Source organism: Scomber scombrus, chromosome 8 (genome assembly GCF_963691925.1).
Source record: "Scomber scombrus chromosome 8, fScoSco1.1, whole genome shotgun sequence".
Taxonomy (NCBI): domain Eukaryota; kingdom Metazoa; phylum Chordata; class Actinopteri; order Scombriformes; family Scombridae; genus Scomber; species Scomber scombrus.
Genome location: NC_084977.1, coordinates 7,240,454 through 7,257,300, shown reverse-complemented (window position 1 = coordinate 7,257,300; position 16,847 = coordinate 7,240,454). Strand labels below are relative to the sequence as shown.

The 16,847-nt window shown below is 38.4% G+C and overlaps 1 protein-coding gene across 3 annotated transcripts in view; it reads right to left on the bottom strand.

Moving 5' to 3' along the window:
- The window catches only part of tp63 (tumor protein p63), a 30,437-nt gene extending 17,627 nt beyond the window's left edge, over positions 1 to 12,810 (bottom strand). For 2 of the 3 annotated variants that reach the window (XM_062423460.1, XM_062423461.1), the window contains exons 1-3: positions 12,758 to 12,810; positions 7,985 to 8,116; positions 7,761 to 7,884 (exon numbers count right to left, since the gene is read on the bottom strand). In XM_062423460.1, coding sequence (XP_062279444.1) covers positions 7,761 to 7,884; positions 7,985 to 8,116; positions 12,758 to 12,810 — 309 coding nt within the window. Of the gene's footprint in view, positions 1 to 1,635; positions 1,678 to 7,760; positions 7,885 to 7,984; positions 8,117 to 12,757 lie in introns of those variants that run through there. The other variant, XM_062423462.1, reaches the window with a different exon arrangement.
- Between the last annotated feature and the right edge of the window lie 4,037 nt (positions 12,811 to 16,847).

Below are 16,847 nucleotides of genomic sequence, written 5' to 3'. Positions count from 1 at the left end.
CTCATACCTGCTGGGGTGGGCAGAGCAGGTGATTGTATCTACATCAACACACCATTAAAGCAATTACGATCCTGGACTAAACAGCACTGACTGGCCAGCCACATTCTAATGGCTGCATCGGCTCCCAAGAGACTGGGGACGGGGGGAACCCGATACCTCACACACTGAGTTGGACACCACTTAAAGACCCCCTGCTCAACTTAAAAGACAGTGACCTGACACACCTGCTATCTGCAACCTGCAATCTGAGAATCTAGCACCACTCACTTGCTCTACAAAATGTTTGTATGAAGGATTTTTGGTTGGTAAAAATGTCTCATAAGACACGAAACAAGACAAAGAAAAATGGAAACTTGGGTTCAGAACAGACACTGATCTTAAATAATCCTTCAACTGAAATATATATTTCATTTAGATGGGACTTACTGACAGCTATTTACTAAATAACTGTTTAGTTTTAGTTTTTTTAACAATTCTGTTCACAAATACTGTGAGGACTACAAGGACTCATTTTTCTCCCTGACACTGAAACAAATGCAAAACCATCAAATATTTAAAACAAGAATAACGCCATTTTGTGTGATTTGGAAAAGAAGTCTGAAATAACTTCAGTACAAACTCCTTTTCAGTTTTGATTGAGTTTAAAACACTTCCCTTCTGTTTACCATTCAACATTGCAAACAATCCATCAATCATGAGGCTTGCACTTTCAAAGTGAAAAATGGAGATGGGAGCCCTGATTTTTTTTTTATGTTAAACATTGCAAACCTTAGATGGATGCTTTAAAACCTTTCAGTATTGTTTTGGTTGTTTCTGAAAGAACAGAAGAATATTTAATGACGGGGTCAGACATCTTGTGGAGAAACACTCGGTTCACAAAAAGAAAATGAAAACTCTCATCAGTGTTCAACTTTCACAATTTTAAATCAAATAAAGCACAAAATACTATCAAAATAGTTTGTCATTATTAAAATAACCAACAAAATGATGTTTTTTATTTTCATTTCCATTCTTTATATTTTCCTGAGCTTTTCCTCTAAAGGCGCCTCAGGGCTGAACGTCTCACCGCAAAAAATCAAAACCCTCCAAAGATTTTGAATGTCAGATTTTCTGACACTCAAAAACAACAACTTGACTCAAAGTAAATAAAATCAACGGACTAAATCCATTCCAAGCCAGGTAGAAGCCATTTCACAAGAAGAACATTTTTGAAGAGATACTCCAGGTGTTTACATTCCCCTGCTCACTGGACTGCCACACGCAAAGATGTGCACACACACACACACACATACGCATACTGCCCAACAAAAGGAAAACCATCTTCAACGCGTTCATTTTTTCTATTCTAATTGTTACTCGATTAAAAGAAGAATTTGTCTTTTCAATCTATTCAAATGTTTTCATTTACTTGATCAGCATTAAGTTCTTAAGTAAGTAACTCTTCTTGAGTAACACAAAAAAGTATCCGGCAACAAGTAACATACACAAATTCACGATGTTTGATGATTCAGAATACTGACATCAAATTTAAGTCCTGAAACACAAGTCCTTTTTCTCTTATGTGGTATTTAATTCATCCCAAAGGAACGGGTGCAGTGCTTGATGCCCCATTACCGTCTCCTCCGTTGGTCTTACCTCGCTGTATGAAGATGTGCCCCCAGTTTCCAGGTACAACATGTTGGCGCTGAGATTGAGCAGAGCTGCTGCTGTTTGCTCCACTGGCTCCAGGATTCCACAAATCTCTTTTCCTCACTCTAACAGGAGTGATGTGGACTACAGATGCAAAGTGGACAGACAGAAGCTTCTATAGGAATCTATGGGAAGGTCATATATACCGGGAAGAGAGGGGAGGGGTCTAAGGAGTTACCTGTCCAATACCTGAGTCCACACCCATCCTCAGGAGAAGCATCGTCTCCTTGCTAGCTCTGCAGGCCTCCTCAGAGGTTTAAGTTATCTAATGAGAGTTACTGCATTAAATGGTAGCAGCGCATAATATCAATTCAATAAAAATGACTAATGCTTTTATCACATGCTTGCATTTTGGTTCTTTTGCATTTTATTTACTGACTAAAAATATGACGATCCAGGTATAGTAATAGTCAATGCAAAAAAAAGAAACTTCATTTTTACCTCTGAATATTTTTATCCATATAGCAGTGCTCTTAAATTACCTGTAAAATATTTAATACAAATTTAATTTAAGCAATTCAAAAGACCCTTCAGTTGGGTGGCTGATATCAAAATTATATTCCAAATTGAAAACTACCATTAATGTGAATAATAATCAGAAAAATAATTACAAAGAAAAATCCATTACACCTGAAAGCTGCAGAGTGGGAACTGTGTTGTGGAGTTAGGTGAGGAGTAGCTTTACCTACAGTAGCTAGTTTGCATAAGAATTGCTCCCCAATGCATCCCCCAAGCAATCCTAATGCGGAGGCCCCAGTAAAACAATGAGACTCCTGTAGATTGCTTGTATCTATCAGAGATGACTGGTGTAGATCTGTTTTGGAAACATGTGTTGTGTCTCAGATACTGTAGTGGTGCTGGCACTGACAGCTGCCTCTCTACTTGTGTGAAAGTTCAATTCATAAATGTATGCATTTATTTAGGCTTCATTCATTCAGCCAGGAAACTGAAACAGCTGCATTAAGGCTGAGTTGATCTACACTGATCTACCTTGCAGCACATGTTTTTGAACAAATGCTTGGTCTGTTTTAGTCTTCTGGACAAGCAAAAAATAAAATGTAAAAAGTAAACATACTGCTCGCTGAGGGAGGGGACTGGTCAGTAGGGCACAAATCACCTCTATTACTACAGAGCCAGGGGGCTAAAACTTTTGGCCTGTGGTCAGAATGATTTGAAAGCCGTCTGAAGACTTAAGCACAACTATGACCTGAAGTCAGTGTCTCCAATCAGCAGCCACACCCTGGTCAGACCCCGGGGCTACAGGCCTACAGGTCACCATGTCACAAAAGCAAATCAACACTATAAAGAGGCCAGTCCAATGGCCTGTACCCAGGCTTCAGTGAAGACCTAGCCAGGCCTTTTGAAGGTGATAATTAGTTTAACTAAACAAACTTCTAATTATGTTAAAACAACATTGGCATCTGAAAAGAAGTTAGAATACTCAGTGTTTGGGTGAGGCTGTAGTAAAATATATAGTGGTGCCTATATTCAAGCCTGGCTATTTAATGCAACTGAGAATCAGGCTGCAATAAACTGGAGTGAGCTTATAAATCAACACATATTTTTTTACTTTTTAGATTATTCTACCTGCATGTTTTTCTTACATAATAGAGATCAATTTCCAAAAGGGAACCCAATCCTAACATGACTCATTTGTGACAAAGAATCATTTACTTGCTGCAGAATTACTTGAGGCTCTGGATTATAGACCCTAAAAACCAGTTCACGCAAAACACACTGCTTTACCATCTTATAGTATATTCTCAAAGAGTGCAGTCACTTCTTTATTAAGTGCATCAGTAGTGAGAAACTAAGAAGAGAGCTGGACCAGGCAGCAGCTAAAAATCTGCAGATCTATGGGGCTCAGACAGAAGAGGCTTTAGTAAAGTTTTCCCCTTTAAAGATCCTGTTCCTTAAGTCAGCTAGATTAGTTTAGTATCAAGTGTCAGACTGCAGTGGCTGTACAGACACCTGCTCTGAAAACAGTGTAAGCTCCCATCCACACTGACAGACGCAGGCAGTCAGAGGAGAGACAGAGAGCATCACTTGGGTGGCAGCTCTTAAAACCCCCACAATCCACTGCCACCAAGTCTTAAAATACACTTGTTAAAAAGAAATAAACTGATTAAGAAAAATCTTTTTACCCACTGGACAAAGTTGCAAGAATAATTTTAAAGTGGCAAGAAAAGACCAGACTGAGAGACTAATCGGCTAGTTTTCTGATATAAATTAAATTCATTTGACCACTAAGTAAATTACTGCACAGTCAGTAACTCAGTAACAGGGTTGATTTGATAACTGATCATCAAACTGAATTGTCTTTGTTAAATTAGTATCAAGTATCAAGTCAAAATGCTGCACTACAATCCACCAGACTTCTATCTTAATTTCAGCTTTACAATTAAAGTCCAATTGATATTTTGACTTCTTATTCCCCCTGTTGCTTCTACTATGCTATGTAGCCTCAGATGGCAGAATATGAACTCAGTCAGATTTCCCATGACCAGACAGCTTGAGAAGCTTTTTAGCCGCTAAGTAACAGTTGATGCTTTCAGTTTTCTTCATTGAAGTGCAGACAATGTTGAAGTATTGACTGACATACGCTGCAAAAGGTCACTTACAACATTACAAATAATATACTGGAGTTAATCTATCAACCAAGTTACCCTACTGACTGATGAACTGATGAGGACATGTAGTTTATGTATGACAGATTGTCAAAACTCTTCTCAAGTCCGTTTATTTACTTAGTGACTATTATAACTTTCTAGCAACATTTTAGGAACTCAAGAAGGTCATCTGCATTTCAACTACAAGACTCGAGTTCTACTTTTGGTCCCTGGGCTGCAGGTTCTGGCTTAAATTAGAAGTAGTTTCCTACAGTAATAGTGTCCGATGGTTCAGGAACAATCATGGTGAGATAAGATGAGAAAAAGAGAGGGTTTGTATTCTTTTAACTCTAAACTTAACTCTGTTTGCTTTTTGTTTTACTAAAATTGACATCCTGCAGTTATAAAAATGTTTGGTGTTTTAGATCTATTTTCACATGATGACCCTGTGTTGTATGTAAACAATACATCGCAAATAAAGCTGTTGCTTTTTAATCTTTATTGTCTAATTTGCCTCATCGTCACGGCTCCTCAAGTGCAGTGAACACACGAACAGGAAGCACAATGAATGTGATTGTGATTTATTCTTGATAGATAAAGTGTATATATTCTCAAAATTGTATTGATCAATCTCATTGCACCTGGTCAAAGGTGATTACTGATGTGTATAAATAGAAAATAAAAAGAGGAATGTGTCTGAAAACAAAATTATTCCAACTTTATGGGCGACCGTGTATTAATCTATAATACTGACCCTGCTCACTTCAAAATAAAACATTAGACATGTATTTAAGACAACAATTGCATTTCTGAAAGACATTCTATTTTGCAACCAGACCAACATACTTTCTTCCACTTCAGTTTAACTCTGCTGCATGTTTAAAGATTCTAGATTAAAATCAGGTATTCAGGTGAAATCAAAATGGATAACTGGTGTTTTACAAAAGAAGTTTAAAGGATTATTACTGGAGGATTGATTCATGCGCTGTCTCTCGAAGGGTGTGACTCACAGGTTTTTTTTCGAACCTGGGATGATATAATAGTGAGGTATAAAAGTAAAGGGTAAGCCTTGTCTAAGAAAATGTGTGTAAAACTTGTACAGATAAGAGCAATAGGGGCTCTCGCTCTAGCATCCCCACATCCACAGTCAGTCCAGGTCTCATACTCACTCACTGACTCAACAGTTACTCAAGTGGACCGTAGCAGGTACTCTTTCCTTGGTACACCGCCTTACACTTCTTAATATGCTGGAGGCAAACTGGTGGAGCATGAAAGAAATGAAAGAGGAGCTTATTATGGTTTTGTGCTTAATACACGGGTTTACTAATATTCTGAATTAAACACTGTACGATTTTCTACTGAAAAACAAAAACTATTTTTAATTAGAGTTACGATTAAACTTGTGCTTTACGTTGCTTCTTCCTGAATTTTAAAACTAAATTAAAAAAACTTTCTGTTACACTCACTAAATGGTGGAAAAACAGCCCAGCAGCTCAGACTCTGAACTAAAGGGCAACAGCCACCCCACGTAAGAGACAAGAGGTGTGGTGAAAAAGTAAGAATCCAAATACAAACATGTAATTAGACCTCAGGGAAGCCCTGTGTCGATTGAGCTACTCTGCTGTAAAGTTGTTTAAACTCTATCCTGTGTGTGAAAAGGACATCTGCCCCCGTGCTCAACACTACGTCCTCCACGCACAGCTGATCAGAGCTTTATCTTGGTGTAAAATCAGCTGTTTGGGGTAGGATATAGCATTTCTTCTGCCACTATTTCTGCTACATTCCTTCATGTTATTCTAACCCTCTGTTTGCTGCCCCCCTCTCTTCTTGCTACCCCTCACTTTTACATAGAGAAGACACGTACTGATGGATGAGAGCTGGGACTTCTGCGAGAGAGGCAGGTGCTGTGTTAAATTGTTGCCCTGCAGCTACAGAAAAAAAAAATCCAGAAGAAAAAGGAATTTCAGATTAAACATAAACCCTACACAATACAAATAAGTCCCCCAGGGCACTAAACAGTGAGCTGCATTCTAATGACTCATGAAAGAGGCACACCTCCACATGGGTGGGTGGGTGGATGGGTGGGGTGCAGTGGGGGGTTGGGGGGTCACCAACCACAGCTTTTCATCAACACAGACACTTGACTTGGTAATAATGATCGGGGCTTGGTGATTGGCAAGATGCCACGGGAGCGGGATCTCAGCCCCCACACGGATGCTGCCAGGGTTGCTGGCGTGCCAATCACCGCACCACGCCCCTCTTTTGGTGCAGAGGAAAGTGGGTGGTGGGGGTGGGTGGGGCCATTAATCACCAGTTCAAGAGAGCACAGACCCCCTTGGGGGATGCGCAGGGTAACATTACTCAGCTCCTTGAACAAAATTTTTATTTGCTATTTTTTTCCACCCTGGCTGGACAACAGCATTCCTTCAGTGGGAGGGGAACCTGCACATCATCTTTCAGTAGCAGAACTGACGAAGATATGTCCCTCACTACAGATCAAACACAACAGAGTTCATACAGTGCACTGCTTTATAAACAACTAACATCACAAAGGATTTTTCACTGTGCTTCTCTTGACTGCATTATTATGTGAATTAATATCTGCTCTGTGTTGTCACAAGAAACAAATTCACAATGTGAGCTTCAACTCATTTAAATTAAAAGGGCACCACAGGAAACTCAAATCTGACAACTTAAAGCACATCTTAAGGCATGTGACCGTCTAAATGCACATACCATCAACAGACTCTGAGAGTTACCTGTCTCAGAGGGGCCACCCAGGTCAAGCCCGATTCAGGCTAAATCAGATAATATCACCACCTTACAGACAACATCTCAGACAAAAACAGATAAACCGGCCGCATTCACTGGTTGTTGATCTACTCTGCACCACACTGTCACGAGCGTCCTGGGGAAATTCCATTGTTAATATGAAAATATAAAAGTCGTTTGCATGTTCTGTATTGTACAACTTATGGGATTTACCGCTGGAAGTCCCATCAACTCAGAGTGAAAGTAATCAGGGTATATTTATCAATCAACCACAAAATGTAAACAACAAAAAAAGACCCTCGAGCATTCTGTGTGGCTATATAGCATCACTGACTGTATCGCTTAGTGACTCAAGTTTTGACTGAATGGAAATATTAATCAAATAAATAACACCTATGGTACTGACTCAGCAATAAATGGCCAGGATACTGTTGTTTGCAATGGTAGAAATATCATTACTTTAGCCTATTCCTGTAAAAAAAAATGGACACTGTTCAGTTGATATTGATTAAGTTTTAAGTTAACATTGATATGAACCTATAATATAGCCAATGGTGTGTTTAACAGGTAATGTGATTTTAAATATTTCAATCTGCGGTTGTGGTGGGTCTGCAGCAGCAAAAATTGCTATTAAAAAGAAAAGAGAAAGGTAAAAGGTGGTCCCCTGGAACATCAAACCTACGTACTTACAGAAAGCGTCTCATCTGGCTCATGCATAGTGATGCAGTCCATACTGATCTGGATGGTGTTTCCTTCCTCTGTTGGACTGTCTGTGAAGTTTAGTTCGATGGGCTGGACTGAGTGAGCAGCAGATCTGAAACACAAGAGAGATTGTTTTACCATCAAAATATGTTTTTGCATTTTTAGCACTATGTTTTTATTTGGGGGGGGGGGGGGGGGGGGGGGGGACTCACTGGTCCAGCATATCAAACAGTTGGTTGAATACATCTTGGCTGAAGAGATCACTTGTCTGTGCAGACTGATTCTGGGCCATGGTGGTGAGGAAGGAGCTCTCTCTCCAGGACAAACGGGACGGGTCCCTGAGTCTGCAAGGAGACACAATCAACCACGATCATATTCAATATTTAAAAAAACGAGCCCACCAATTTTAAATAGGTAGCTTTAAAAGTTGCAAAGTCAGCAAACATCGGCATAAATGTAAGAGTGCAGGGCTGAGAGATTTTGGCCACCCAGCCAGTGGAGGAAAAGCAGGAGGAGGAGGAGGAGTCCCGCTGGCAGCCATTCATGAAGAGCACTTCCATTGTGAAGAAGTCAGCCTGCATAATACTGAATATTTGTACTACACATAATGGTGATTATGCACCATTCAGACAGAGGCACTTTGACCTGCTCCCCTGAAACATTACACCTGCTTCAGAGCTCAGCCTGCCATTGTTCCTGCTGAAGTGGCGCACGCTGCAGTCTGAGACAGGCGGAATTCCCCCCACAGTCTATATGATAGCACTGCTGCAACTTCTGGTATGTGTACAGCTGGACGGGCTTGGGGGTGGAGGGTGGAGGAGATGGGGGTCCATAATCTGAAGCTGGCACTATTTAAGGCTGTGGAATTCCCCAACACAGTGTGGTGAATGATATTAATACCTGACTTACAAACACAGGCATATCTAATGAAGAAAATAATTTAACTTATGCACTTAGTGTTTTGAGTTTAGAATAAAGCTACATTAAGTCTTATTTACCTGGGAAACATTAATAGGGAGGATTTAGGAGATCAGGGTTACAGATCATTCAGTTTGGATGTAATTAAGAGGATAATTTAGAGGCGTTTGCAACAGTAGCAACAGATGGCAACTTAGAATGTATAAAAGGAGCAACATTTAACAAATATTGAGTATAAAGGTTTAATAATTATGGTTTAATGGAAACTGGAAAAACACTCCACTACAGTATTATTACATCCTTAATTCTTTGTCAATCAAGCACACTAATTTGCTATTATTGAAAGAGGAATACACCATACAACATTTTGACAAGCTAAATACACTGAATACACTAAAAGTAGAGTAAAGAAATTGATGTGTCAGGCTGAATTAAACAATGTACTATGTATGCATTAAAAGCCATGTCCCTATAGGTAATAATGATACATGATAGTAATGAATTGAGTGGAGAGGTCGACTAAATTAATTAGCAAAAGAAACGGGCAAGCCTGCTGAGAAACAAAGACAATATTTTCACAACTCAGCTGTTTTTACACTTTCACTGGGAAACTAATTACCAAGCTGTTGTTACTTAGAATATAGTCGACTTATGTAGCAGTGTAGCAAGCATACTCGCATTTCAAGTTAGCCTTGAATTCATTATGACGCTAACTAGCAAAACTATTGCTTTTTTTTTTAACATTAATAAAATAAAATAGCTATTTTGACACAATTATGGCGTGAGTCGGTTGAATAAACGGAGCATGTTGAAATTCAGTCAACCTTCAAAAACGAAATAAACGAAGATATTACCTTCAGCTGCAAACTATGAATTTAATGACTCCTCTCAGGTTGTCTTCAAGGACCTTATTAATTACCATGGCAACCAGTCACGAGGCAGCACAGGCAAAATCATGCTTGTTTTTCTGTTTGTAAATGTTTTTGTTTTTTTTAAAAGATTGGTTGATTAACATTATGCAACACTATTGACTAAATATATCACACAGCACATTCTTTGTTTTGTTCCTAAATAAGTAGCTACTTTCATGTTAATATTATCAATATTACCTATAATAAAGATAAACTGCAATCACTGGCTCTTTATTTGTATACATATATAACCTATCCAACCTGCAAAATTAATATAATTTATTTTAAAAATATTATTCAGACACTCTTGTCTCACCAGCTTGTCTATGACCTGCCAAAATGTTTAATTATATCTTTATAGACTATTTTTTATTCTTATTGCACTTTGTCCATCACAGAGAGTGAAAGGGACAATAGGAGAAAGACATCCACAGAATAAATCAAAGAGTATAGGCTTCCTGAAGTTTGGCAGACTATCATAAATTGAAAATAATGGATGACAGAGGGAACAGCACAGGTGTGCTATACCTGCAGCATTTCTGGTAATTAAGGAGGGAGGATTTAGGTGTGGCCCTTCTACTGATCTCTGTCATAGGTCAACTCCAATTGACTCAGGCTTTAATTTTTCTTGAAAATATGCCATTTGGCAGAACTAGTTCAACTACCTCATTAACTTTTTCATAAAGGCTTCTGAGCTTCACTTCACAGCATTGTTTGTTGACCAGTTATAATCAAGAATATAATCACAGATGCTGTTCGTCAGGTTCAGTGTAAGCCTATAAATCTGCAACTTACACAACACAACACACTCCTAAACAGCTTTAGTGTAGCAATGCAGTTTAATAAAAAAGAATTGGGCCATGTTCACCTGCATGTGTATTTGTATAGACTGTATATTATTAGAATTGATGAGACTTAAGTAGGTAACAAAATGTCATTGGCAAGACGGATATGGAAAAGGGGAAAAATCTTAACTTAAATATGTGTGTAATAATTACAAAAAACATTCATTTAAAAATGATGAATTAAAACTGCCCTTCTAATCGTTTTGAGCAGATTTATTTTATGAAAACACAATTCAGATAGATGGCCTTAACCTAATTCTAGCTGTTGTTTGTCTGCTTTTGGGTGTCTGGTTACTCAGAGAGTGTTTCAGTTAGCCTGAGGCAAAGGCTGTTCAGCATCCACTTAAAGACACTGCAGCGCCTCCAGACGAGACTGGGGCAGAGGTCAGCACTAAACAGGGACGGCCATTGTCTCTTGGCAGGTTGGGCACACCGACCGATGAAAATGCAATCAAAACAAACAGCCCAGCCGATCGGGGCCCTTCTCCGGTGTCTTTATTAATCACTTGTTCAAAGGCCTAAGACCTTCTCCTCCTCATCTGTCAGCCCTGGCTGGAAGAGGGACATGACTGCAAAACAATAGAAAACCCCAAAGTTTCTCCTCCTCTTATCCCCTTACTTTTATAGAAGTGAAACAGTTCTAAAGTCAAATCCTATGGGGCAAAAGGACAGGCACAAATTCCTTTAAGGTTAGGAATTTAAAGAAAACAACAGACTAGGAGAAAATTAGTGGACCAAAAAGAAACCTTTAGACTTGAAAGCTGAATACAATCCGATAAACAACACCATAGAAAATGAATGCTATCCAAACTTACCTTGCTCAAAAATAGATTAAAGCACCACAGTAACAGGTATTATTAGAAAACATACACTATCATGTATTTTAATACAGCATAGCAGTGTAGCTATCAAGGTCTAATTAAATAATTATGCTGTTGTTGAGTTTGAAGTTTTCTCTTTGAAAAACACACAGTGTGATGCACACTGATGATTTTAAAACACATAACTGTCAAACGGAATTGCAAGGACAATACCCTTAAAGTGGAAAAGAGCACACAGTACGTAAACTGCTACATATGAGTTGTCCAAATGAGGAATATGATAACAAGGCACTACATACTAATTTAATAATAATGTACTAACAGCAAGACAAATTACCTGGAAACTATAAACATAGTACTCCTGACATGCCCAGTAAGATCACAGTACAATTTGTACAATTTGTTAGCAATTATAAAGTCATATGAACCAGACAGAAAAAAAGTAAAACTGTCTTTCAAATATCAGGATATTATAGTTAAAGTGTATCTGATCATCATATGATTATTGATTAGACATACAGTGATGATTTAGTGGCGCAATCTGATGTCCACAGTAAAATCTTTAGTGTTTGGAGTCAATTTAACATCGGTGAATTTGCTTAGACATACATATACTGAACAAATAAAGGATGTATGTTGATATATTGCTTTAAACAGAGTTTTAAAACATCACAGAGTATTGTCTCAATTGCTAAATAGTCACCATAATGTTCTAACATGATGTTAAAATCATGATTTTGGTTTAACTAAAGGGCGTAGTCTATGGGCCAAGATATAGGCTACGCTAATATGTAAGACTGAATAAAATACATCTGATAATTGTAATAATTGTGTATCCTCCTGTAAATGATTCTGGATAAAAGCATCTGCAAAACATCTAACATCCTCTGAATTACAACATGCATTCCAATTGAATTGGCCAAAAGTCCTCAATACAGTAGAATATACAGTAACTTATATACAGTAAAAGATCAGAAGAAGACTGAGCAACTGAGATGTCATGTAATCTGTCTGCCACTTCGGCCCTGATGGCCCTCTACACATGCATTGTTGCCATAAGTATGCCACGCTTATAAATATATCAGGACAGAGCGGCAGCTGAGGATCCAGGCAGACACAACTGTTCTCAGGTCACTTTGGACCTCCAGACAGCACCAGTGTGAATGGTGAGTTCAAGTCAAATACAAAGAGCAGGGGAATTCCCAGTCCGTTCGATAATTCAGACGTTCTGAATTTGCTCTGGTTAGAAATCCATTTTAAAAAAAAACTCCAATATTTAATGTAAAAATAAATGTACCAACACATGTAAACAACATGAATACACATTTCCAATAAAATAAATGTATACAATATATGCTGCTTCAGAATGTCGGGTTGACATGTCAAACTTCACTTTCACATATTAGGTGGCACATCACATGAGCTCATTTAAAATTATATATATATATTAGTTAACTTTTAGTCAGTTTATGCAATTTGTATGTACTTACCGATGAAAGGGAAACTCTGGGTAATACTGCAATGCTGTGTAAGGTGAATTCATGTTGACATGCCAGACTTCACTTTGCTACCAGTCTGAAAAATTACCAGCTTGTCATAAAGGCGCAGAAATCACAGACTGTGCATAAGCTACGAGAAAATAAAAAAATAAAAAAACAAATAATGAAAAATATATATATAAATATACGTAAAAATAAACACAGTAAATAAACAAGGCCTGGATTAAAGTGCCGGAGGGTACAGTGCAGAGTGGAGAAAGTTCGAGAGATGTTTTGAATTTAGGTATTTTTTCTTAGGCTACCCTACAAATAGGGAGGGGCTTTTGCCAGCTCTCTGACCAATCCCCAGCTACTGTTGTACAAGATATCACTCACTCTCAGTTGCTAGGATATAGATATCAAGCAACTACATTTGACCCTGCACCCTACCAACAAACACATACACACACATACACACACACACACACAGTTAGCCAGTATCCTGAAAAGCTCACCCCTTCTCTACTCCATGTGTTTCTCTGGCCTGTTCTGACATTTCCACCAAGATTCCCAAGTGGTTTTGTGGGTTGAGGGTATGTGTGTTGCATCATGAATTTCACCAAGGCCCAGGAAGCTTCATAGCAGGCCGATTATTTCCATAAATACTCCAAATGGCAGCGATTGTTGAATCTCTGCCGATTCAGCAAAAGAACAGAGCTTCAGTCTTTGGCTGGCCTTACACTGACTTGTAAAAATCACCCGAATATTTCATTTAAGGAAGTGAAACACGCTTCAAGGCCCAGATCTCAGAGGTTTCATGAGATACTGGTGAACAGTAATGATTTAGAACATGTCCAGCAGCGTGAAATAAGAAGCAAATGAAACCTTGATATCCTTCTTAAGCATTAACTTGACTCGAGATGAAGACACAGCAGACATAAATACTGCGGTCTGAAAATCTTTAACAGTAGCCGACATAAACTCTTATTTGAGCACACAGGGAAATCGCGCCACATCCTGGGCACATAGCTGCCTCCTATACAATATCAGACTCTCCCTCTTGCCCAAGTAGCATGACACTGTAAACCTAGAGGTCTTGTGTGGTTTTCGGAGATGAACAGCAGATGAATCAGCATGCTAAAATAAAAAGAAGGGTCACAGCGGGGGGAATGAAAATAAATAGATGTGGTGTATCCAGGGAACACAAACCTCTAAGCTGCTCTCTTGTACTTTTAATAAAGACATACAGCCTCTCTCCCTGCTGACTGTCTGCTGTGCACCTTCAGTATGAGAGACTGCACTGGTACAGCACAGACGCATACTGTGTGCCAACCTGGTGATGTAACTGTGGTCACACAGCTGTTATTTTAGAGACATACTTCAGAGAAATACCAGTATTTGTTATCAAACAAGGTATAATCTTAGAATTGTCACACTCAATAAGCAAGCTTATTATTACCTTACACAGATTTACATGCTATTTTATAGGCTCTTAAGTATCAAGTGAACCTGTATGCCTGTGTGAATCCATATTGGTTTTGGTGATATACTGCATTAAACAAGACTCTGCAATAATTTACAGCCGTGCCAGCAGCTCTGTGAGGCTGCTCTTAAGCACTAAGCTAAGTGCTGATATCAGCATAGTTACAATGACAATGTTAATGTTTACTATGGTCCAATATCTTTGTTTAATATGTAAAACATGCTGATTTTAGATCATTATCTTTAAATTTAAATTCAAAGTGAAGCTTAGGCTGATGGGGTTATTATGGAGACCTGGAGAGAAAATAGCGTAGATTTTGCTCTAGAAGTTTAAAAAAAACTGTATTTAAAATCCCAGTAACATTTGTTATAATGCAAATAACTACAAAAACAGCCTTTGAACAAAGTATTTCTCAACAGTAGTCAAGTATGTCCACATGGTTAGATGAGCTAATAATTAAAAAAAAACAAAAAAACAATCTAATATTGTTGTTTATTAAATATATCTGCATTCAGTGGCTTTTAACAAACCACATTTCCAATGGATCACTGTGATTTACACGTCAAAGCTTCACATATCTGTGATACAGGAAGGTGCAACAGTAAGACAGGAAGTTCTGACTGGTGGGTGTCAAAGTCATTTTAGTTGAAGCCAAATGCAGCTCAATGTGATCTCAAGTGGGCTGGACCTGTAAAACCATTAAATAATAATAATAAAAAAAATAATATAAAATAATAATAATAATATATATCATAACTTTACTATAATAAACTATCTATTTACAAAACAGATACACGTCCTGAGATGTCTTAAGGAAAATGAGTGCAGTTTTCTCTCTTTTACAGATTATTTTGCACAGAAGCAGCTGATTGATGTTCAATATATGAATGTTTTAAATACGAGCACAACATGTATCCATTGTTTTTTCAGAGAATTGCATTCTGGTCAGGGTAGAAAAAAACCTCTGAGGCAGCATTTCACATAAAGTAGGCTCCTCACAGTTTAACTTGCTCCAGAAACCTGGCATTATACTTTGCAAAATGATTTAGTGGGCTGGATTGGACCCCTTAAGTTTGACACCCCTAGTTAAGATGTTCTTAGGCATCAAAGATGAAGGCTTAAGAGTTGTAAACTTAACTTTGGATGAAAGTGTACATTTTCACGGTAGCTGTACTTTTTTTGTATGCCAACAAATGAATCATTGTTTAACTTTATTACATAGCATGAATGTTTCAACTTCTTAAAAGCAAGCGCTGCAATGGTTGCTGGAGCTGTCTTAGAATTTGAAAGGTAAATCCCCGGAACACGGTGTATTTTCTCAGAAAGGCAGATGAAAGAAATGCTGAATTGATGATTGATGAGGGATGATGATGTTAGATGAAAAAGTTCTACACAAAGTTATTACAATTCATCACCAGTCATTGAGAAATTTCACTCATCCTTTATCTTCTGGGAACCATGAATGTCACGCCAATCCATCCAACAATTCTTAAGATATCTTAGACTGGACCAAAGTGGTGGACTAAACAACCAAACCACCATTACCATCCTTAGAGCCATGCCTTTATAGCAGGGCTCAACACATGTTTTGATCATTAGAAACCATTTTCTGTCACTTCTTATCACATTTTATGATTGAGAAAGGTTGGCACATTCATAAAATATGAAATAGTCGGATGTCAAACTTTGAAGATGATACCAGTGATGTTACCACATGCACTGAATCATAACTGTGCCGCTGCTTCAGTAAATACCAGTTGTCGTTACTCAGTTTACTCAGTTAAATAAAGTTCTCCAGTTAAAAAACACAAAGATCAATCTCTGCTCACATTATGACAACTACAATAAAAAAAAAACACTTGTAAAATGTCAAGGTGATTATTGTATTATTTATACAACAAAATCCCTCTATTAACCTTTTACATGCACTGTAGCTTTGACCATATCCACCTCTCGACATAACAAGGACGAACTGACCTCAAGATGTCATTAAATCTGATATTTACAACGACACATGAAACCCTTACATCATTAATTACTCTAAGGCTCAGGCACTGGGAACCAGTCACCGTACCCCTATTACTTCATTTGACATGTATGTGTGTGTTTATGAATTGGCAGCTACGTCAGTGACATCTCGGGTACTGTCATCAGTAGGAGTGCGCGTATGTCTAATGTGGTTATTATTCACGCAAGCCTCTGATTAAAGAGCACAGGGAGCGCTAAGCCCGCTTTAATCTGTAGTTTTATCTGTAGTCCAAACCATAGATGGCAACCAGCCTGTGTGACTGTAAAATCCAATAATTCATTTTGGTGTGTTCATTGTCCTGAAGGCATTATGCGGCCCCCATTCACACAGCCTTATTAATGTCAAGAGTTTACATACGGGATGCCAAAGAGCAGTTGGCGGAGCAGCTGACGAAGTATCCCTGACGTTGGCTGCACTATGGAGGGATGTATTATCAGTGTCAGTCACATACACCGCACTGTGGCCAATCACTCTCACACTGTGAGGGGGTTATGTGGGCATACTTGTGTGTGTCTGTGTGTATATTCCAGTTGGTGACTAATGCAGGGGAAATCCAGATGAGTCAAAACTACCAGTGTCCGGTGCAGTGT